This window comes from Hippocampus zosterae, chromosome 13 (assembly GCF_025434085.1).
Source record: "Hippocampus zosterae strain Florida chromosome 13, ASM2543408v3, whole genome shotgun sequence".
Classification (NCBI taxonomy): Eukaryota; Metazoa; Chordata; class Actinopteri; order Syngnathiformes; family Syngnathidae; genus Hippocampus; species Hippocampus zosterae.
Window position 1 is genome coordinate 5,253,723 of NC_067463.1, and position 23,874 is coordinate 5,277,596.

General features: G+C 42.6%; 2 protein-coding genes across 4 annotated transcripts in view; both read right to left on the reverse strand.

Moving 5' to 3' along the window:
• The window catches only part of pkd2 (polycystic kidney disease 2), a 178,287-nt gene that overhangs the window by 127,739 nt on the left and 26,674 nt on the right, over positions 1 to 23,874 (reverse strand). The window lies entirely within an intron of this gene.
• Positions 2,597 to 22,776, reverse strand: sh3gl2a (SH3 domain containing GRB2 like 2a, endophilin A1). 3 transcript variants are annotated; one of them, XM_052083692.1, is made up of 13 exons: positions 22,563 to 22,759; positions 9,373 to 9,441; positions 9,211 to 9,283; positions 8,346 to 8,489; positions 7,495 to 7,628; positions 7,249 to 7,407; positions 7,003 to 7,106; positions 6,723 to 6,841; positions 5,699 to 5,713; positions 5,561 to 5,572; positions 5,346 to 5,357; positions 4,215 to 4,226; positions 2,597 to 3,332 (listed from the first exon to the last, which is right to left on the reverse strand). In XM_052083692.1, exons 1-13 carry the CDS (start codon positions 22,605 to 22,607, stop codon positions 3,136 to 3,138), a joined length of 1,095 nt encoding a protein of 364 aa, XP_051939652.1. In that variant the 5' UTR covers positions 22,608 to 22,759; the 3' UTR covers positions 2,597 to 3,135. The 3 variants fall into 3 exon arrangements, with proteins under 3 accessions (XP_051939652.1, XP_051939651.1, XP_051939650.1); XM_052083690.1 differs by lacking the exons at positions 2,597 to 3,332; positions 4,215 to 4,226 and having other exon boundaries at positions 5,128 to 5,572; positions 22,563 to 22,776; XM_052083691.1 differs by lacking the exons at positions 4,215 to 4,226; positions 5,346 to 5,357; positions 5,561 to 5,572; positions 5,699 to 5,713 and having other exon boundaries at positions 22,563 to 22,758.

Consider the following 23,874-nt stretch of genomic DNA (forward strand, 5'->3'; position numbering starts at 1 on the left):
AAGTGCAAGAATGAAACAACACAAAGAGAGAGAAAAAAAATCATGTGCACCACAAAGAATCTCTCCTTTTTCCTGCCTTACATTATTGTGTTTATATAATATACATTATATACACACACACGCATGTCTATATTTTGTCATGGTTACAAAAATAAGATTACATTACTGTGGGTGAGCAAGAACACACGTGCACACACGCACACGCACGCACGCACACACACACACACACACACACACACACACACACACACACACACACACACACACACACAAATAAATTCCACAAATAACTGTACAGTCCTCATTGAGGGCAAAGATACACATCATATTTTTTTTAAGTCAAAGAGAAAAAGAGGGATATAACCCTTCTTCAAAACAACAACAACAAAAGACTTGTGAAGTTGTGCTTCTGACAAACAAAAATGGAAGCGCAGAACAAACACTTCAACGCCACAGTTGTGGACCAGTCAGAATCCAGCTATAGAAGGCGTGGCGAGAAGCGGCCCTCGCAGAAACCAAAGCCGCATATTTTTATTAGACATCAAAGTACATACTTTACTTTTTGACTTGTCCGATTAGCCCCTGGTAGGCTATCTTGATCTAATCGCTATCCACTAAGCATTAGGTGTAATTAAACGCTTATTACACATTTATAACAGAAACCCCCGAGATGTTACCGAAATGTCGGTGCATTCAATTTAAACAACAAATCGAACAACGGGGCAATTTCTGCGATTTAGTCAGTGCACGTTGACAGGTGATATGCGTATCAATCCATCATCAGCAGAAGAAAGACTGTTTTGGAAACGCAATCTTTTGCATTATATGAAACAGAGCTACATGTATTCATATTGAGATTATTCAATTGTTTCCAGACTAGTGCTGCTTAGCTTCTGGCTAGCAGACGTCAACTCTGTTGGAATGGCGAACGCTGAAGGTGGTGGAAAAAAAAAAATCAAAAATAAATACAACTCTACATTTGCAACACTGGATATGCATATAACATTTTCGGATGTTGTTTCTTCTTCTTTCTTTTAAACGACAACAATCCCCCTCTAAAGTTTCAGATCAAATAAAAATCTGAGAGTATGTCTTCTTTTGCCATTTGACTCGAGTGTTTTTTAAAAAAAATAAATTATTGCAAACCATGCCAAGCACATCACAGATATTCCCGTCACAAAGGTTTTTAAAAGTGGGAAGTCCTTAATGGGAATGTTTGACCTACACCTTACGACTAGTACACAAGCTACGAAGATGACATTAATGGTTTCCAAAGGATTAATATCTCATAATCAGCAATCCAGCGAGACAAAAATAAATAAAAAGTTGCAATCTCTCCAACTAGCTAAACTATGAGAGAATTCTTACTGGACAATAGTGTTAAACGAATGAAACAAAAGATTCAGTTAAAAAAGACAAAGCAGTAAAGTTGTATGTTTTTGGTTACATCACACTTTTTGTTTGTTTTTTTTACACACAAATTGCAGCTTGGAAAAAAAATGCTCAGAGGGAGCATACGCACGGTAGTTTTCTTACACGATTCCACCACGTGCTTTTTTTCGCAAAGTCATTTCAAAATAAAAATAGCAATAATTTGGGCTTGAGAAATACAAAATATTGCGAAAAAAATACGCTGACAACACATGTCGATCCGTCATTAGAAACAAAAAAAACCCCCAACTTGCTTACATCTCCTTTTTCTAACAAATATGGAGGTGATTATTTGATAGAAATGGCGAGAAAATGTATTTTTGTGACCTATAATTTGCACACAATTTTTTTTTTCGTGTTACATCACAGCGTAGGTTTTTTTTTGTAAATCTTGGATGAGCGACGTCACACGCTGGTGGATACAATTTCGATTTTCTTACGATACGTCACTTTTAAAAATCAACGTAAAAATCACTCATCACTGGCTCGGTCGTGAAATGTCACACGCGTGTGACACGCTTCAGAATTCCCCGATCCCAACACGAGCAAAAATTAAAATGTGAAAAACTGAACATTGTAAATCCATTGCTGACTTTTCGTTCGTTAATTTTGGTGCCTGAACCTCATTTAACACCATGCTGGAAACATTTATCGAGGATGTTGTTTTGTGTCATCTAAGATTTTTTTGAGGAAATTCTTCAGTGACATTGCATCTTTTTATTGTTAAAGTCATGTCATCACTTTACTTAGTATGGAATTTCACTCAACGGTGGGCGGATGCGCTTCTGAACCCTTCTTCACACGTCAAATAATAAAAACACCCCAAAAATTGGAGACTGAAAAATCCAACATTAACTTTTTGTTTTTGGTGTCGAGACAACGGTGATGTAAAATATTTTGTAAAAAAAAAAAGAAAAAAGGATGGAGCATGTTTTTTATAGCTATTTAACAAACGTTATGTTTTTTTTTTTTTTTGAGAACAATACAAAAAAACTTGATCTCAACGATGTTTTCTCATGTTACCTCACAAGTTGCAATTTTCGGGAAAAATCAAGTGATCGCTTTACTGATCACTGGCTCAGACGTGGAATTTCACACACACACAAGACACTGTTCCCCCACACATGCAAAAATAAAAATTCAGAAAAAAAGACTGATCGTTAACTTTTGCTAATTTGGTATCTGAACCCCCACTTCACACAATATGCTGAGGTGACTGCAAACCCAAATTCTGAATAGTTACAAACGTAAAAACTCCAAAGAAAGGGATCGCAAACCCAACGTTATCATTTCCCCAGCGTGCCGATAAATAAATAAATAAATAAATAAAACGACGAAGAACGTCAAATAGGTTTACGAACACTTTCTTGGGCTCTAACGTTTGATCGCTAACAAACATCATGTGTTTAATCTACCACAACGGACGTTCACAAAGTACAGCGACGGACATCAAGTGGGATGGTGGAGTGGGAATGATGACATCAGGGGCGGTCTGGGTTGGAACTAGCACGCGGAGGCAGAGTTGAAACTATGCACCGGCTGCTCATTGCTTTATTGTTGCAAGCAGCAGATCGGGCTGCTTAGGTTGGGCTCAATCGGGAATGCACGTTTGTTTCAGGAGGTTTGGGGGGGATAGATGTTTTATTTGCTGATTTCTTAAGCGGCCGTTTTACTGCATTTGCGTCACGAGCGGCAGGTGGCGCTCTAGTGCGGCAGGGGCACCAAGATGTCCACGTAGTTCATCGGGAAGAAGCCCGAGTTGCCGTGCAGCATCCCCTCGTACCAGTTCTCGTCGATCTTGTTGGTCAGGGTGATGATGTCGCCCTCCTTGAAGCCCAGCTCGCCTTCGTTCTCCGGGTCAAAGTCGTAGAGGGCGCGGCAGCATGGCTGGTCCATGGGGGCTGGGAAAAAAATAAATACAATTTGTCAACCAGTTCTAACCGTTTGCAGAGTCCAAGAGAGACTGAGCCAATGCTGGATTATTTAGACACACACTCAACAAAGAACTGGGTCAAAAGTAAAACCTAATTTGGGCCAAAAATGGTTGTTTGTACAAAAACAATCCAATACATTAACATTTTATAAAGTTAGATCAAAATGACCCAAGCAGTCGGTTGGTCAATTTCTGACCCAAATTGGGGTTATTTTTGACCCAACTGTTTTTTGAGTGCAACGCATTGGGTTTAGGATTTGACCCAGCACATTGGGTCACGATTTGCAAAAACGACCAACACTGATGAATGAAAGCTAACCAAGACACGGTGGACCAGGTTATCTGCATAGCTGTGTACTCTCAAAACCGTGGGGCCAGAAATAACCCAGTTAGGGGTCAATTTTGGGACCCAACCTTTGGGGTCAGATGAATAACCCCTAAACACACCCTAATATTTGGGTTTTATTGGTCATAACAAATCAACATGGGCTGTTTGACAGCCACCTTAAATGGGAAGGTTACAGTATGTGGGTCATATCCATTTCATCAAACTTTTTTTTTTTAAGGAAGTTGGGTCAAATTGACACAAGTCGGTTCATTTTGGACCCATAATTGTGTTATTTTTGACCCAAATGTTTGTTTTTTAGAGTGTGGTTTGAAAACAACATTTTACTGCCAAGAAGCAAAAATTTGCTGATCAAAAAGTGCGACCAGCTTCAGCCCAGCCAAATCCAAGTCATGAAGCCAACTTTGGGTAAAAGCAACCCAATCTTTCCAAAACTACAACTAACATCCCAGTATATTAGTAATAAATAAAAAGAAAGTTGCTGGACCGATTGGTGCCGCTCACCTGGTGACCGAGCTGAAGGCAGAAAGAGAGGAAACAGGATGTGCCGCAGAGCCCAAGAAAAAGACAGAGAAAGAAAAGAAGAAAAGATGCCAAACAAGATTTTCACTGTTAGGAGGAGACACGTGGCGGTTCAGGAAAAGTGCAGTTTGACATTTTGGGTCATCACAAGCGGAGCTGCTAACCGATAGCACGGTTTAGTGAAGGAAAATCAAAATTGGGAAAAGTGAAATATAACAGTGAACAAGAAGGAATGAAGGGGTGGGGGGGTGGGGTAAACAGAAAACAGGACTCATGTCCAAAATAAAATAAAACAGAATGACTCAAAAGAGTAAGTTGAAATAAACATGACACAATAAATAAATCAGTACAGAAAAACAAAATCGAACAATTATTATTCATCGAAGGCTTGAAATTAAATTACAAATGTAAATCTAACTCAAAAAACAAATACCACCCCATTAAATTCATAAAATAAAACTGAACTAACCAAATTTACATGAGCTCACATTTTATGACTGAGAAAAATGATTTTGAATGCAGGGGCAGCAACTCGGCTGTAGAATTTGGGCCAACTTCAGAGTGCCGCAGACAAACAAGTGACTCGTTTTTGTAATTTACTGACTATAGCCATGCATTTAGGGTCCTATAAAAATGGAAAAAGAAAAAACATTTTGAAAATAAGTATAAAATGAATAAGAAAATCATTTTGCACTATGCGTCATTATTTTGAAAGCTACATAAAATATTTTGTAATGACATAATTTAAAAAACATTATTTCAACTGTGATTAGTATATTCCTGAAAATAAAATTCAAATAAAAATATTGAAAATATTTGATAAAAATGAGAATGACCAACACAAAAAATGACTAACAATAATAAATGATTTCAACTTTTTCAAATCTCTTTAAAATTATTATTTTTTTTTTTTACAAAAGAGGCTCTTTGTGTGTTTCCTTGAATGTCAAACTCGACCAACCACACAAAATAAGAAAGAAGGGAAAAACAAAAGGGTTAGACAGACAAGCAAAGAAAAATCAAGTCGGCTTGGACGAGGCTGGACCGCGGACAGAGAGGAGCCTCCACTGAGTTCAAAGAGGAAACATTAACGGACGAGTCACTGGTGCTCACCTGGAGATCTTGCTGTGGAGGGGAAAAGGAAAAGACAACAAAAAAATATTTTAGCAGAAGCAATTGTAGAGGGATGGAGAGATGGGTGGAAAGAATGAACGTCAGTGAGCCGAAAGAGGAAACGTTGGGGACGGGGCGCTGGCTCTCGGAACACAAAAGGTGAGGCAACGATGGAGGAGATGATGAGGCGTGCGCAACCTTCTGTTTTGTCTCACCTGGAGACCGGGCTGCCAACGGCAAGTGGCGGCCGGCAAAGAGGGGAAAGAGGGAGGGGGGGGGAAAGAAAGCAAGTCAGTTGGAGCGGATGAGGGCCGGGCTCAAATGACGCAAGTGGACGGCCGAGGAAGGCTCACCTGGCGACCTCGCCCCTGCACGAGTGCCCCCCCCCCAAAAAAAAAATATTGAAAAAAAAGAGAAGAGCAGCACAGTTGCGTTTATTTGTGGGTTGGGGAGGTGAAAAAAAACCATTGGAAAATTTGAAAAGTGCATCTTGAGGCTAAGTCCACACAAATCGTGAAAAAAACTTACATTGGTCCAACTTTAACTTGAATTTGGATGTTTGTACAAGTTTATTTCATCTCTAATTTTAGCATTACATTAGCGATTAAAAACGAGTTGCATTGTGTCGCAATGTTATTATAAAATACAAATGCCGTTGGTTGCAGTTGGCATGAAAGCAGGAAACAAACAACATATGTGCAGTACTGTTGTTATTTTGATTGAAAAAATACACAAATAAAAATGGCCCAACCGGTATTTGTGTGCAGATGACCTGAACGTTTTGCTGTGAACTCCCAAACTGTAGCTGCAAGCTAATATGCCAACTGATTTTTTATTTTTATTTTTTTTTAAGTAGCTCATTTTTGAGAATTGACAGCTAAATAAATTAACACACAAGTCAAATGTGGATGCCACTTGAAAATAAGGGAGGGCTTATAAATAGGTTAATAACAATGTAATAATGCCTTAATAAACAATTGACTAATATACACAAGTAATATAACACTAAATGTGAACACACTGCTTGGCAAGTGGTAGGCATTAATAACCAGCTGATAATCATAATAAGGGATGCCCTGTTGAAAGTATAAATAGGGTAATAATAGTGTAATGAACCCTTTATAAAAGCCTCAATGCACATTTATCCATAGAGCATTTCACTTTGCAATTATAAATGGGCTCACATTTGGTTGGTGAGTTGCCTCACATTAGTTTATTAAGGCTTTATTAAGCACTAATAACGCAGTCAATAACCAATTTATAAATTGGAGTACCTCCGATGCGATACCAAAACATGTCCAGAAATCCTTTTTCCGAATGGAACATTCGTGCCTATTCTTGGACAAGTTTTTACGAGGTTCTTGGGTCCGCACTTACCCGGAGAACGAGCACTGTGTATGCCTCCGTTGTGGTTCTCACTGATGGAGGAGAAGTCCAGAGTGGTGCGAGGCTTGGGGGTGTACTCTTTCCGGGGCTTGTGGGAACAATCCTTTATCCTGGACACCCAAAGACACAAGAACAGCTGGTCGCAAGTTCTAAAATAAAGCTCTTGTGACGTTTGAAGCTAAAAAATGACTGAGAAATTGTCGATATGAGAATAACGCTATTTAATCTCGGTTTTGTAGAGCATGGAGGGGACGCTAAGAGAAGCACCGACCGTTCGTCAATCTTGCTGCACAGCTGCGTGAGGATCTCGGCCGCCCGGCTGTGATATTCCACCTGAGCGTGGACCAACGCCGCCAGCTGGCTCACTTGCTCGATCTGCGGATGCAAAAAGTTTCGGGTTGATTTATGACACCCATAACTCGTTTTTTACGTCTACAGAAAATGTTTAGCCACTTCAAGTTCTGCAACATTTTCAAACCAAACACCCTACGTTTCAATTTTGCGGGCTCACGCTTACATCGCTCTCCAGCAGGTTGAACATACTGAGCTCGGCGATGTCCTTGGACTCGTCGAACTTCTCCAGCGCTTGCTTGAGCTCTTCGTCTGTCACTTTGCCCTGCCTCTTCTTCTTGTAGTCAAAGTCCAGACGCCGGCCTTCCATCTTCTTCAGGTGATGCTGTGAGACACCGAAGAAGGCGTTCAACAGTTGCGCGTAGATCCTCGACGTCATCTCTTGGCCTAGTTACAAAAAAAAACAATCAACCTGGATCTCCTTGAGGTCTTTCTCGTGAAGGTTCTGCAGCGGGTCGATGAAGTTCTGCTTGACTTCCATGTCCAGGGCGTCCTTAACCTCTGCCAGCTCACGCATGCACTCCCCGGCGTCGATCAGAGCCAGGCCTGAGGAACACAAAGCGGCGCGAACCTCAGTGGGATCGACAACAGCACCGTAAGGGTAACTTTCAAATATTGTATTTGATCTTTTTTTTTTTTTTTTTAACCAACTACCCCACCAAAAAATCTTCAAAAAAAGAATACACTTTTCAAGAAAAATTGATTGAAGACAACGGGTGGGGAATGAAAACTTTCCCCCAAAATTTCTTAATGAAAAGTAAAATTGACCGCGCCCCCCAAAAAACCTCAAAATTGTCAAAATGTGAATCTGCCGGTACTAAACTCCAATTAATATGCCATAATATGAAAGCAACTATGTTGAAGTGAATGAGGAGCTTCATTTAGTCAGGCCATAGCCTAGCCTAATAGTTTGTAGAAAAATAGTGTAGGCTATTACAAACGTTGAAGGGTGACAATTGTTAGCGAGGTAAACTGTAACTGACACCCCCCTCCCCAGCCTCCTCCCCGCAAAAACCCCCAAAGATGGCAGCATAAATCGACGACATCTAAAATGTCACAAGATGGCGGCAAATCCCACCTTTGTCGAAATAAAGCTCCTCGGACAGTTTAAAAATACATCTGTGGTCCCTCTACCCTGCAAGTTAGCTTGGGCCCATTGTATTATTATACATCTTTGTATCATCATTAATGACTGACAAAATTATTTATCGAACGTCCCACTTTGTCGGAAATTGTGAAAAAAAAATGCTCTCGGCCACTCACCGAAATTGGATTCCTCGCCGAGCTCGCGACCGAAGCGCTGCATGGACTCTCCCAGGATGGCTTCTGTCTGGGTGTATCCGGGTCCCTTCTCCTGACCACGCATGCGTGACATGGAGTTCATCATGCTCATCTTGGCTCTGGTGGCTACAAAACATCCATTTTATTGCTCTGAAGTTTTAATGATCAAGATCGTCAATGCTTGAGCACACATTAATCAATCGTCCACGCAATTTCGAAAGCATATTTATCCTCGGGTGACAAGATATTGCGGTCATATGAAATTTTTGCAGTCACATGAAATTTGTTCGGCAGGGTTATCGTGAAAGACCCACAAAAAAAAGCATTGAGAACTCAAACCTGAAAAGACAGAGTAGACCATTGCCAGCGGTCCTTCCAAAATTAACTTGACCTCGCGATTTTGTTGGATATTAACTGGATTTTAACCACATCTGCTCGAAAGACGGCGAACAAGGTAAAATGGCAAAATTTTTAGCTTTCTCCCATTTCAAAAAAGTCATCTAAAACTTATCAATGGTTGCAAACACCTTCCTGTGAACAATTTGTTTGACAGGATTCATCTGAAAATTCAGCAGCCCCTGCAGCCACTTTCACTTTTTAACATGAAATTTAGCTGACGTGTGTATCATGAGTAGACCCACAAAAAAGTCTCAAGAAGAAATGCCTGACATGAAAAGGAAATCTGCTATTATGGTTTGAAGTGGACATTTGGGGTGATTTTAACCAGGATGGCAAAACAGCGCAGGATTTAAGTTGTAATCATTTTCTTCTTTTTTTTAAATGCCATAAAACACAAAACTCTTAACGCTTCAAAAAAGAAGTGATGAGAGCCCCTGAGCCATGTCACCTGGATTGGGCTGCAGATACTCGGTCGTCTTGGTCATGATATCGATGACCGCCCGGGTGGTTGTGTCCACCTTCTGCAAAAGTGGGAAAGCGCGACAAAATTGTCATAAACATTTTTGATACACGTCATGTTAATGCACTGATTGACGGTGTTTCGTCTCGCCTTTTCCATTTCGGTGAAGTCCTCATCGAGCTTGGTTCCCTCGGCTCCGCCCACTTTCTCACTCACTTTCTGGATAAGGAAACACGCAACATATGCATCGAGGTTACGCGTCTACATGTTCTGAATGAGATGTGCAGGTGCAGTCATGGAAACGTTAAGTTATATCTTATTTGGGGGTCCCATCGTTTTTGTCCACGTATGTATATTGTCTGTCTCCATGTGTTGAAGCACCAATGCTATTTTCCTTACCCGGCCCATTTCTCTATTTTTGTCTGCTTGAACTTGAACTTGGCAAGAAAAAGCTTGAAGGAAGCACGCAGACTCTTTAATAAAAATAAAAAAAGGTTCACTTTTGGCTGCTTGACGACCGGCATTTCGCACTCACCAAGTCATATGGCCCATATCGGGAAAAATTCACAAATTGGATCACTTCAAAGTTGTGGTACCAATGTAATGTTCTTGAACTGACCTTTTGTGTTCACCTCTTCTAGTTTTTCTTTTTTTTTTGCATAACTATTAATCAACATCATTTTTTTTCTCGCCAGTTTGTGCCAAAAGATGGGGGAGAAAATCAAGCCGGTCTAAAAATATGATTTAAGGCTAGGACAGATGAGTTATGAAATGTGAATTTCCTCTATGACGTGATCTCACACACACACACACACACACACACACACACACACACACACACAAAAAGGTCTCACTGTCAATCATTCTTCTTCCTGCCTCCGAAACCGGGGCTCGATGCTGGCAGTCACCTGCAGGGAGCAGTGATCTGACACAATGAGGACACACAAACGGGCGTTCTTAATTGGTCAAAAGCACAATTTTTCAATCGCGTCTCTTGACGTGAATGTCACCAAGTGTATCTTGTTGTAAGTGGCTGGGCGTGTGCATGAGGCAAGAAGGTGATTCGTGCAGATCGGAGAATGGATGGTGAGGTTATCATGTTAACCCTGTGACGGCAGTTTAGGCGGCGTAAGACTTCTCGAGGATTTGTCTGTCTATGAGTCGTTTCAGCAAAAGCCGCACGCACGCACACGCATACATGCGCACACGCACTCACGCTCAAGTCTCCAGCCATTCGCGCATCACGACGACTTCTCCCATCCACGCTGGTTGCCGTGGAGACCGTTATCTGCCCCGCGCCGGGCTGGCTTGTCTGGTATACACGATAATTGCGACAATGTCGCTTCGTGCGAACGCAAGACCGGTCGGTCTGTAAATCACCACTCAAGCTGCCGAATATCAGATTTGCATAAGTGGTGCACCTTTGGACGGATTTAATGAGAAGGGACAAAATGAGCGTGACATCAAGCGGTAAAAGCGGCTCCATTGAGACGTACGACGGGAACGCAATTGCGGCGAGTAAGAGCGGCTGAAGACTTTGACAAATAAAGAGAGGGCTCATTATCCTGTCTCAGTGTTTATAATCAGTAAGACATCATGATCGGTACTCAGTCTTTAGAAAGGGCGCTCAACAAAAACAAAACCAAACCAAAAAAAAAAAAAAAATGGAATGAAATTATGAAGATATATCCACGAATAAAAGCAGTATTTGTTCCAGTTTTCGGTGAAAAATAGCATCAGCCATTACATATGAAGGCAACAAATTTGTAAGAAATGTTCTCTGAGTCAGTGTGGCTTTGGATGTCTTCCCTCAGGTGGATGCTTGGGGGGGCCGCTGCCCCCTCCAAACCCCCAACCCCACTTTAAAAATCACGGATGTAACTCATTTGGATTTTTCTTTTTCAGCTGAAGTTGGCATCATCAAATTCATCCTCCCAAAGTTTTTGCGGCAAGGGAAAATCTCCGGGCGCCACATCTCTGCACCTGGCACCCACGCCACCCAATCAGATTGGATTAAATGTGGTCTAAATGTGGAGAGGGAGCGCTGCGGGCAGGCGGGCGAGCAAGCGGGCGACCTTGCCGCCTTTCCTCGCACAGAATCGCTCGCATCGTCAGCCAACGCTGTGTGCCGCTCGCTCACAAAAGACAAAGCCCACAGGACACGTGACGCAATGATCCGTGTATGCCTGGGAAGAGAACAAGGGCAACCGGCTATTTTGTCGATGATTCAAATTTTGTGTGTTCTTACTGTGCTTACACCACGAATCCCACTTTTCCCAATAGTCCAACAATGTTAGACACCTTTTAGGATTTTTTTTTTGAACGATAGTTTTTAATCGGTGAACCGCAGTCCATCGCAATGTCGGGGGTTGCGCCTCTGCGGTTCTATTTCATGGATTTTTGAAGGGTACCATTAAGAACACTCTTACGCTATGCCTCCCATTTTGTTTTAGTGTAATTACACTGTCGGCCACTAGCTGGCGGCACACTATCTTGTTTGATAATGCACATTTGAAAGAAGAATAAAAATAGGACGTATTTCAAAATCATTCTGGTTTAGTGCTGAATATTATCGAACGGCAAATCCTCTTTTAATCCTGCTTTTTATACCGGCAAAACAACCTATTTTGTACAAAACTTCAGTGGTCAGTCCATTTTTGACCCAAGTTATTTTTGATTGGACCCAACAGTTTGAAGAAACTTCAGGACCGACTTCGGGTTTTGTTCAAGCACATAATGCCTCCTCCTGTCCTCTTTTTTTTTTTTTGACCATACGGAGACCATTTTCTAAGCATTGGCGTGGCTCACATGGCTCCCAATGTGAGTCTGCACGCCGCTCAACTTGCCCCACCCCCATTCGCTCTCGCCCTCCCCTTCCTGCTCAGAGCTCTAATAGGAGGCTTCCTACCTTTAAATACACGCACGGTGTGGAAGAGCCCGATTAAAAACGACAAGAGTGATTAGCGAGGTTATTCTGAGGGACAGGTGGCTGCTGGAAGAAAACAGGCAGTCCTTCCGAACCATCTTAAAACAACTTTTGATGTTTTAAATGACACTGACGTGATATAATAACCGGTTGTTTGGAGAGCGTGTCCAACAATTTTCTAATGAAATAAGACATTCGCAAAATAAATAAATAAATAAATAATAATCATGCGAAATTTCAATGGCCGCTCAAGCGTCTTTGGCCGGGCAAGACAGCAGACGTACATGCCGCAACGTGCTCAATCTCCCGTTTGCCAAACACCAGACCGTATTAGCGTCCACTGGAACCTAGAGGGCTAACCTAACTCTTACTCCCAAAATGAAGACGCTGACAACAGACGGGAGCAAAGACTATTTGTTTGCTTCTTCCAGTTTGATAGAATCAAGGGAAAGCCACTTGTCACTACAGTGGACAGCTTGTTATGTTATCAGGTTACAGAGGGTGCATGAAAGCTTTCAACCAAATCACAGACTCGTTGTCACACATTTTAGGCAAAAAAAAAAAAAAAAAACAATGGAAAAGATAGATGAAGACAAAAGGTTACTTTTCATCTCAAATCAACACTACGATTTAATATTTCCACCGTCACATCAACGCCTCGTCCCGGTGTCCGCAGTGCCTGAGCTCCGCGCTTACAGCGCGTTTGTCGCGTGACTCCAAAGCCTTCTCTTATGTAACAGCAGTCGTGAGAACGCCGCCTCGTAGCCGAGCACACGCTCCGACGGCGTCCCCGTGGCGCTACGTCGGCGGGGGAGGCAACCAGCTGCCATCCGACGTGTGCTTGTTTGAGTGGACGGGACGCATAATGGCGATGATGATTTTATAATTAAATATATACAATTCGGAACACAAAATCTTTTGTCGTATCATAAAGACAAAAATAGATTCTGTATGTCGGATATTCAGTTGAGTAAATAAATGCCCACCTGTCCAGCATATGGGGACTTATTGTGGAAACACTGAAGTTCTGAATGCGTAAAATTCCTACTGGTCCACGCTAGTGACGGCGGCGATCAGCCCTTCACGTTATTTAACAGGACAGTCACGATGCCAAAAGATGCAAAGCGCACAAGAGAAATCGACGCCTGAACCAACCAGGAAGACGAAACTAAACCAAGCAAAAACGGGGCTGACTGTGACTTCGGAGCAGAGTGAAGCCGCCAAGATGGCGTTTTAGAAAGATTCATTTTCATGCCTGATGAGGATAAATTGTCTTCAAGAGAGCCATGCAGTCATGCGTTCATCCTCAGATCAATAAAGACAGAAAAACAGATTCTTCTTCAGTGCAGACGTTCGATCATACCGCAACGATCCTTTGGCAAAAAAAATAAAGAGCGATGCATCCCGGAGTCTGGTGACCTAATAAAAGAGGTCAAATCTGAAAACGCCTCTGTGGTGTTTTGTGTGCTTCATGTTGGCTTTGTATCACGTATTCAGCAGCGGGTCACCATTTTGATCAATATCGCCCACTTCAGGTGCCTTTGGGCTCGCGTTGTGAACGTCACGTGACCGATGCCAGAAAACGGTGGCCAGTGGCCCGCGGCTGATCGTCGAGAACTCTGTCACCAGCTGGCTGTGAAGGAGTTAATGCGCGGGTGTGATGTGGGTGTGCTAAAACGAAAAATGAGGACATGAAGTGAGTCTGGCGCGTCAGCAGCACAACGCTCATCCCTCGCTGTTAAGTCTTGTAAATCACAATGACGGTTATGTTATGATTGAGCGCCGTCTTCAAATCCGATGCATTCCGTCCGCCACATGACAAAGTGGGCGCAGCCACGCGCGCACGTTTCCTAAAGATTAAGGCCAGACTGATTCTCAGTCAATAGGATGTGAAATCACCACGCTCGGATTAATGACGGAATAATCCCGGCGGAATCATCCAGTCTGAGGGCTGCTGTGCGCTGGGGAGGGCGAATGTCATGGTGGGCACGTGGCAGAACAAATGCCATCATGTTTTTTTTTTTTTTTTTTGCACTTTCAAAAAGTGCAAAAAAAAAACCAGATTGGAGTTTTGGGCCGTTTTCATGGGACAACAAATGAGGGGCGGGGCAAATGTTTTGCACGCAAGCAACAAAGGTCTGATGGTTTTTATTATTCAGAGTCCTGTCGCATTTGTCAAACCAATTTAGATACACGTAATGTTTTGTCAAATGAAAAAACGTTTTATTTACTGTAAATGCTAAAATAGTAAAGTCATCAATTTTACATATGCATATTTTTATTTGTACATTCATATGACGACTTTTACAATTTCACGAAATAATTAGTCAATTATTGATAATGAATTATTTGTCACTAATCTCCCCCCTCAAAAAACAATATAGGGGGGTTGAAACTATTTTACACGTGACAATTTTTTTTTTAACATAACCTACGCATGACCTGACCCATCTGTCCACTTTGAAAACCCAATGTGGCCCTTGAGCGCAAAAGTTTGGCCACCCGTGAATAAAATAGAGGCACAGCAAGTTTCTGTCGGATGAAATATTTTGTCTCTGCACTTTTTGAATCACAATTTAAGCATTCTCCCTCCCCCAAAGTCAAAAATGGTACATTCCTGTCATCATCTATGAACCATTAAAAAAAAGAATTCAGCATTCTTGAATGATTCTGTTTCACTTTTGTAAGGGAAGAGAGTATCTTGGCTGTTTGAGTTCAAAGTGGTTTGCCATATTTAGTTGCAGTTGGGCTCAAAACATCTGCAGCTGGACACCACAAAGAAGAAAAGAGGAGAAATTGCTGCTCCAGCTGCCTGGAAGTAAGAGGCCCTCTTCTCCCCATCATTTCCTCCTCCATCACATTTCTCTACCGATCCCATTCACCCTTCTTCCCTGTTCGCATTAGGCTTTTAGTTTTTGAGTTAAATAATGGGCAAAGTCCAAACTTTTAGGTTCATTCAATAGCTGGTGAATGACCCAGCGCGATGCTACAGTAGGCATGGTTTGTGGTACGTATGGTTTCAAGATACTTTGAGGTATTCCAAAAAATAATAACAATAATCACGCTTTCAATCCATAACATTAGTTACACCAAACCAATGTAGCCACTTGTACATTTGACACGAGAAATTAAGTCTGCCACTTCCGAAAATAAGTCCGTTGTTGATATTAGCACAAGTTAAAGGCAACAGCCAGCCAACCCCCCCCCCCCCCCCCCCTTCAAAAAAATTATTCGTCTTTATTTGGATCACTCTATAGAGTACACAGGAACTTTCTGGAGCCGAAATATCAGAACTTTACCAGCGTGCTCTGTCAAGACGCAGTGACAAAACTAGTGAGAGACATGCCGACCACATTTTATTTTGCTAAATAAAACTGACTTTGAGGGCTACATTTTCAAAAACAGAATTTCTTCACAGTTCTCTCAGGCAAGTGTGTCTTTAAAGGGCCTCGGAAAATTCTGCTTCCAAAGAAAATGGCTGCCTTGCGGTGTCTTTTTGGGCATGGCTTCTTGAGACTTTTTTATGGGTTTATTCATAATACACGACCACCAAATTTCATTGAAACTGACTCCGGGCACGTTAAGCTAAGTCATTTCTTCAAATTTCAAATTTCGCCTGCAAAAACTCTTTCACAATTTAGCATCACTCATCCGTGTAGTATACGTGGCTCAAATTTGGTAGTAATTGGATAACAAATCCATCTTCTCTGGAGGCCCCCAAAGAAACTTCCAAAATGACCCTTCAAGTGGCCGACCTCTACTTGAGCAACTTTGATCTCGCCCATATGCACCCGCAAGGTCTCTGATGCTGTAAACAACACGTGGGCAGAATCACATCTCGCCATTTACGGTCGTGCCCTTCAGTCAATGCAATCAAGACGACCGAATGAGGCCTGAAGAAAGTGACAAGCGGCCTCCATTCAATTCGGTTGATGACACCATTGACCTCAGGGGACTTAATCTTGATTTTTCGGGTTCCTCAGGGCACACTGGAACTTCGGAAGCCCCCTGAGGTCCTCTGGCAACAACAGGTCATTATGAAAAATCATATTTTAAAGTTCTTTGTTGTAGTTGAGTTTCTGGAGTGCCTGGTCACTCGACAACCCGTGGATGACAACTTTTCAGCGCATGCCGGCCATCCTCGCGGGCAACCGTGAGATCATTTTCAGCCGACAGAAAGGAGCAAAATGGGCAACCCCTGAGATGGATAGAAACGGGTGCATTTTGACAAGTTGTCATGGTCAGGCTGATTTCTACACCACAGGTGTCAAACTCAAGACCTGGGGGCAAGACATGGCCCGTCACGTTATTTTATGTGGCCCCAGATGGCAAATCAAACATGGCAATTTCCATGATGCTAACTAAAATCTCGACCGAAATGTGAAATTCCCATATTTAATAAATAAGCGACATGTTGTAAGCATTTTCTTGTGACCAAACCTCTGATAACAGTAACTTAAACAATAGATGAATAAACCGGTGTTATTGACTTTTTTTTTAATACAGTTTCAGTCATAACGGCCCTCCAAGGGAAATGTGGCCCATGACAAAAATGAGTTCGACACCCCTCTTCTAGCCATTTTCATTCGACTTTTCATCAGATGAGAACAAGCGCATGATGGTGAGTGATGGTGAGTAGCACCACGAGTAATTCAATTTACCACCGACTCTCTCCATTTCTGCCATATAGTCGTTAATTAAGGAAACAAAGTGGACCCAAACACATGCCAAAAATGCCCCAAGCTTCAAAAGCACTCTACTATGCAGAAGTGGATGCCTTGGAATGTTCCACGCACTGAATAAAACATCAGCCATGGCCTGAATACTGATGCAGCGCAGGAGGAGGAAGAGAAGGACAGCAGAGAAAGGCTCATCTTCACTTCCTCGTCACCCTGCAAACAAGGCGTCATTTTCTTTAGGCTCAATAAATGACGTGAGCATACCGACACTCCCCATCACTAAAAATAAGCTCGTTACAGACAGCGTGCGTCTGTGATTAACCCCCCCCCCCCCCCCTCCCCAGGAACAAATATGACGGCAGGGAACGCGACGTCTGACCTTGTACGTGGGGCTTTTTAAATTATTTGGACGATTGCAGACAGAAAACCTCAAGAGAGGGCAGAGAATTTTTCAATTGAAGTGGCTCAAGTGAATGAAGCACAGAGCGAGAACAGAGCAACATTGGCTTTCATTCAAAATTTAGATCCGGAAGAGTGTTTCACTTAACACGGGACATTTACTGGAGTTGGCACTGTAGTACGTGACATGCGTAGACTCACAAAAAAAGTCTCAAGAACACAAAGTCAGCCATGTTGGTTTGGAATGGTCATTTCCGGCGGTATTTCAAAAACTGACCTGTCCAAAAAAAACTGTGAAAAATTTCCATTTTGGTGGAAACTACAGCCGTTGAAGTTGTTTTACGTAGCAACCTGAAAGCGAGTAGGCATGTCTTTCATGGGCGGACCCACAAAAAAAAGTCTTTAGAACACAGGAAATGTTCCGTTTTGGTTTGATGTAAGAAAATTGAGAGGAATTTTAGTGTTTTTTTCCCATCCTTATTTCAATCTGGGCCTTAGGTTGCCACACTTGCTTTAAATGCAAGTGGAAGCCGTCATTGTTGTTTGATCTTGATTATTGTTCTTCAAGTAGAGCAATACTACAGTTAAGTACCCCAGAAGAACGGCGCCGCAAAGTGGCGCAGTATTGATCAGTTAGCAGTCACAGTAGCACTATGCGTAAACGAGGCTTTAAATCACAAGCCTGACTCTGACGCATCTCTGCAGAAGGAAGCCCCCAAAAAAGCACCAGAGTGCGAAGTCAAAAGTCCAACTCAAGTGAAGATTTTACTGTGATGGTCAAAAAAGCCAAAATGGAAACTTTTTTCCCTCCAAGCACGCCAGAAGGTACATCAGAAAGTCAGTGAGAAAAGTGCTGCAGGCTCTAAAAAAGACACCTTTCAGACTGCCATAATCTTTTATGCATATTTGATTAGTTATTGGATGATTTATTGATTTAAAGATGATAATGACTGCTGCAATAATACAATACAATTAAAAAAAAATATATTTTTTTGATTACAGGTAGCAGAGGCTGTGCGTTTGCTCTTTGTTGGATGTTTACTTTGACAGTAACAGTGACCGTCGGACCCACAGTTGATGATAATGTGACGCGCCGGCACAACAGAAAGATTTAAACTGGTAAAAAGCATGCCATTATACACAGCCAAGAGAGAGCCTCATTGAATCCCCCATCACTCCATCACCAGCTCCTCAGGGGGGAACCCCCCCCCCCCCCCCCCCATCTGCTCTCATCCCAGCTGGATGGACTTTTCGCTGTACTGCAGTGCTCCTCACCGAGCATCCGGGCGGCATGAGTCACCCACTTGCCTTCTGCCCCCCCCCCCATCACCTCAATTTACCTGTCTACTATTCCACTTCCACTTCCATCCTACCAAACAATCCCTCTTAATGGATGAACGGAAGGCTGCAAGCATTGCCATCCTTCACAACAGTGGACACACACACTTCTTGACAGTGAGCGTATTAGTATGCCGCTCACACACACACAATAGTCCACCGAGGAAAATAACGGATTCCACTTGCATACTGCGCTGAAAAACTGCAGCTCGATGCAACCTCCCGCCCCCCCCCCCACACACACACATGAGAAGGAACTAAGGCGTTCTCTAGGAGAGCAACATTTGCTCTGCAATGAGGCAAAGTTAACCAATAGGTGCAAAACAGAATCTTTCACACACACTTTTCTTCACTTCTACGACTGCAAAATTCAAAAGACGGCAGTTTTCTATTCCTACACCGTGCTTCGTTTGCAAAATGGCCGTGATGTCCTTGAGTCCCTGAGAGTAGACGTCTTTTTTCTCGCTTAAGTCTTATAGCATGACTTAACGCAAAGCTACCAAGCTAGTTAGCGACTAGCAGACGCACGGTGCTAAGGTCACTGCAGCATTTTTCGGATGGGCCATCTGTCCCCGGCGAGGCGTAAGCCAATTTCTGTGTGGCTCTCATCGGTCAGATTGCAAGATGTGCCGCAGTGGGTGCAGTGGAAGCTTTAAATACAAGTGATGCGCTAATACATCAACAGTGAAGCTACCGGCGGCCATCTTGCTCGCTAAGCCAGTCGAACATTGATTTCTTTCTTCAGTTAGTTTTATAAATGCCAGATGTAGATTCAGTTAGCATTTTCGCTTTTATTTTATATCAATAACAAAACAATTTTTATTTTTAGTTTGAGTTATTTCATTGCTTTAATCACCTTAATTGCAGGTGTGTTTTGATAAGAGAAGCGGGTTAAAAAAATCTACTTCACCAACGCTCGAGCAGTGAAAATGCACATCATGTCTTCAATTGAGAGTGAGCGTGCCCCATTTAAAGCGAATGAGAGGAGCTGCTTGAATTGACATACGAAGTCAAGGTGAATTGTATACACTCCCACAGTGGCGCAGATGGGCCGACTGCAGTTCCGCCGGGCCACGCCCTTCCACACATATCATCATCGAACCTGCTTCTGCGCAGATACAGTATGCACCGTCAGCAGCACCGCATTTGGCTCCTTCTTGAAATAAACCAAAGAAAGAGCAAAACTGAGGCCTTACGCTTGAGGACTGAACTCTGATAATTATGATGGAAAAGTCATGAAATGACTACCAACAATCGGTGCTTGTTGTTTAATGCACAACCAACTTCTGCTGTCGTCTCTAAAGCCGCGCCAGAAAGGTAAAACAACCTGAATGGGGACGACAAAGCGGCCGGCCATGCCATTTGATTAGCCGACATGCAATAAAGCACAAATGAATCATCGCTATTAATCACTCAATCACTGCTATTAATACGGACGAAAATGCCGTCTTAAATCAAATGACATTCACTGGCAATGGAGTAATGACCCATAAGTGCAGATATGCATCTGATCCCCCTAAGCCTGTCGACGTATTACTTCATCTCGTGACCATCACAGACAGGTCTCCTGTGAGTGCAGTGCGTTTGTGTGTGTGTGTGTGTGTGTGTGTGTCTGTGTGTGGGTGTGTGTGTGTGGGTCTATGTCTGGATTTTGGATTACAGGGCCGTGACAGGAGGTGCAAAGAGCGTCTTTTGCCTAATTGGGGTTCACTAGGCAAATCCATGGATAGATGACAGATGGAAGAAAAGCTAGCTAGCCAGCTAGCTAGCCCGGCCTGTGGATAGCTTGCTCGCTAGCAAGATAGACAGACAGATAAACCTGAATAAGAGTGGGGGGTGTGGAATAGATTAACGAGGGGAAGTAAAATCAAACAACCCAGACAATGTAGTTGCGCAAGTGTGCACACCCTCAATAAACAGGAACGGGGCTGTGGTCAGAATTAACCAATGACATCAAATTGGAAGTCAAACCTGCTATCATTTTAAATGCTCTTTGTCTTTACACTTAACGAGTGCTTAGGGGATTTTTGTATTCCTACTTTATTACTTTTTGAACATTTGTCAGATCATGTTCAAATGTGACTTTCCCTGCACACTTACTAATTAAGATTTCATGGCGAATGTGTGACAGGGAATAAAAAGTATATTGCTGAAACTCAGTGCCTCATACAATTACAGCCTGGTGCACACACACGCACGCACGCACGCACTCGCACACACACACACACACGCACACGCACACGCACACACTCTCACTCTGGCACATGAGTTTTTGAGAAGCGCAGCCAATGGACGACAATAAAACAATCACACTCCAACCACTTGATCTGGGTCCAGTGTGGTGAAATGAGCTGATGACTAATAAATTCACGGGTAATAGCACCTTTTTTCCTCACCTTTCTATTGAACAGCTCACATTGATTTTACTGTTTGGTGTTTTCCACCGCCTTTATTACCGATTTGTCTTACTGTTTATTGTGCATGTTAAATCGCTCCATGTACAGCACTTTGTATGCAGCGATGGCTGTTTGAAAGTGCTCTATAAATACTGTTGACTTGACTTGATTGTTGAACACTTCCGGCAACGATGTTATGTGCTATTTGGTTTAAATCATCTATACAAGCCTCTCAGTGAGGAATAAACGACAACACCAATGACTCACAACGAGACAAGAGCGCCAACAAGATCTTGATTGTAGAAATTAAGCTCTGACCTTTGGCAAGTCTCCTCATGGTTGATGTGTTCGTAAACATTGTTGTCATGGAACTGATGAAATGTTACGATACAAGTTTTGTATGTCGGGAAGAAGCTAAATTGTGTCTTGAGATTGTTCGTTGATGTTCCAGACTTTGTGTAAATGCACACTTGTAGAAGAATACAATTAGTTTCTTTAAATATAAAGATTAAAAACAAATACTGTAATCCACAAATAGTTGAATCTGCGGTTGCTGAACCGCCAGTGTGTGAAAATCCACTGTACAGTGTATCTAATAGTTTTGGTGACCTCATTATGGATGCAATGGAGAAAAAAAATTAGGTAAACCCTTTTTAAAGTAAAGTGGGTCCTTGACCTAAGAGTTGTTCGAAATATAGTCGTCGACATCCCCGGGCTTGAAGTTTAGTGTCAAACTACACATTAAGAACGACATTAACTTTGTTTTTCAGAAGTCCACTAATTGAATACTAATTCACAAAGAAAAACGCTACAGGTGGACAAATGAATTCAGCTTCTGTGTCACAGAAGTAAGCACAGGGTAATTGAACACAAATGGTGAAGCAACACATGCAGACAGACCATGTAGCGATACTTATTGGCATATAAATTCTGAGCGGTGAATAATGAATAATTTTACAGCCATATAGTTGCCAATGTTCTTCGCGTATTTTATCTGTGTCCATATTATACTGCCCCTGGTGGCAACGGTCCATCCAGGTGAAGAAAAGCCTTCAAGATTTTTTGGTCTCCCGGGGCTAAAGGGGGGCCTTGATGCATATATGAGTAAAGATGATCTGCAGTGGATTCCCGACTAATACTATTAATTACTCTGAATACGGGAGGTGTACCAAATTAAGTGTCCCTCGCCCAAAATGCTTAGAGGGCGCTCAGGTCATGTCGTGCCGCAGCTGAGAGGAGAGGATTTCCGGACAGTCGCACTTAACGATTGCATAACACCCCCATCGTGGAGAGTGAGTGTGCGCGTGTGTGCGCTGCGTGCACCCTAATAATAATGGATAAGGACAGAAAAAAAAAAACGTTAATCGGCTGTTTCAACGCGCCAAGCCCACGTCACGTGACGCAGAATGTCATCTGAAGGGTAGGATGGAAGGCTGATATGCGGTGGAAAGGCTGAAAATTCCGATGCAATTAAACATTCGAGGTGAGGTGCCGCAGCATCAGCAAAGCCTCCACCCTCTTATACACATCAATAATAAATCAAAATACATTTTTAAATCATAGTAAAAAGAGCGTGACATTGTGCAGGACATCCTCACTTACCTGAGTGGCTTTGTGGAATTGCTTCTTGAGGCCCGCTACAGACATGCTGGCAGACGAGATGGCTCAGCGTTCGCAAATTAATAACAGTAATTGATAATACGCACGGTGGGGTTGGAGTGTGTGGTGGCTGCCGCGCGTACGTCTTCACTTTGCGGGGGTCTCGATGGGCTCTCCTCGGAAACCCGATTGGACCGTGGGAGCATGTGACCACTCGTTGGGTGACGTCAGAGACAGCAACTCCGCCCCTTCCTAAAAGGACTCCTGCAAAGAATCAGTAGGCAGAGACAGGTCTCATTTAAAATAGTGATTGAATCCAAATAAATTAAAACATTTTTATTGCGACATTGACATCAAATGATACGAGTAATTAGATGACTCTTAATGCTGGGATAATTCGATGTAGGTGGTGGTTTGAACAGCTAATCTCCTGGTTTTAAATCTTAGATTAACGCATACATACTACGAGTCACGTGATTCGTTGTCATGAGTTACATGCAGTTGGAGAGAGTGAAGGGCGGGGGGACACGACTTCCGGTGCGTCAGTACACTGTATAAGGCGATATAGTAAAAAGTGTTTAAAGCGCGCGCTTGCGTGCACACGCACACACACACATTGACACACACGGTATTAAAAAAATGCTCAGTTGTGAGTGACCTTTAATCCATATCGCTGTTGCAAGTATGCATGTGTGAATACAATACTGTACTGCATCAGCTAGTTTTCAACGAGGTACTGTAGATAGGTCTAGTATGCGAGCAGTGCCATCTTGTGGAAAATGAGAGAGCATGCAAGTAAAAAAAAAAGGCTCGCGAATAATGGCAGCTTTTTAGCTGCTGCAATATTGAAGTACATTTACAGGGTCACTTGTGACTGTCTGGTTTTTTTCTGTATAATAAAACTAAAAAAAGCTGATCTATCTGTTTAAAACGTTTCATCTGTACTGTCCAATCGATCTAAATAATTCATATTGAAATATGATGCAAAAATCAGATGAAAATGTGTTTTTCTGACTCGAAATGATAACCACAGAATGCCAATGATTCTGAAACATGGCAACCGATCTTCCGTTCCAATTGAACATGATCGAGCTCTGCCCTCTAGTGGACACAAACCTGCACTCACACTCCTGCCAGTGATTTAACGGGACTTTCGCCATTTTAATTAATTCAAACTGGGAAGCTGGAAAAGACCCACCATTTGGGGGGGGGGGGGGGGGGAGTGTTGATCCAAACACTGCCGAAGCGTTGATGGGGTCCGTTTTGGGGGCCTCAGTATTGCATCCCTGCTTTTTGCAGATGATGTGGTGCTGTT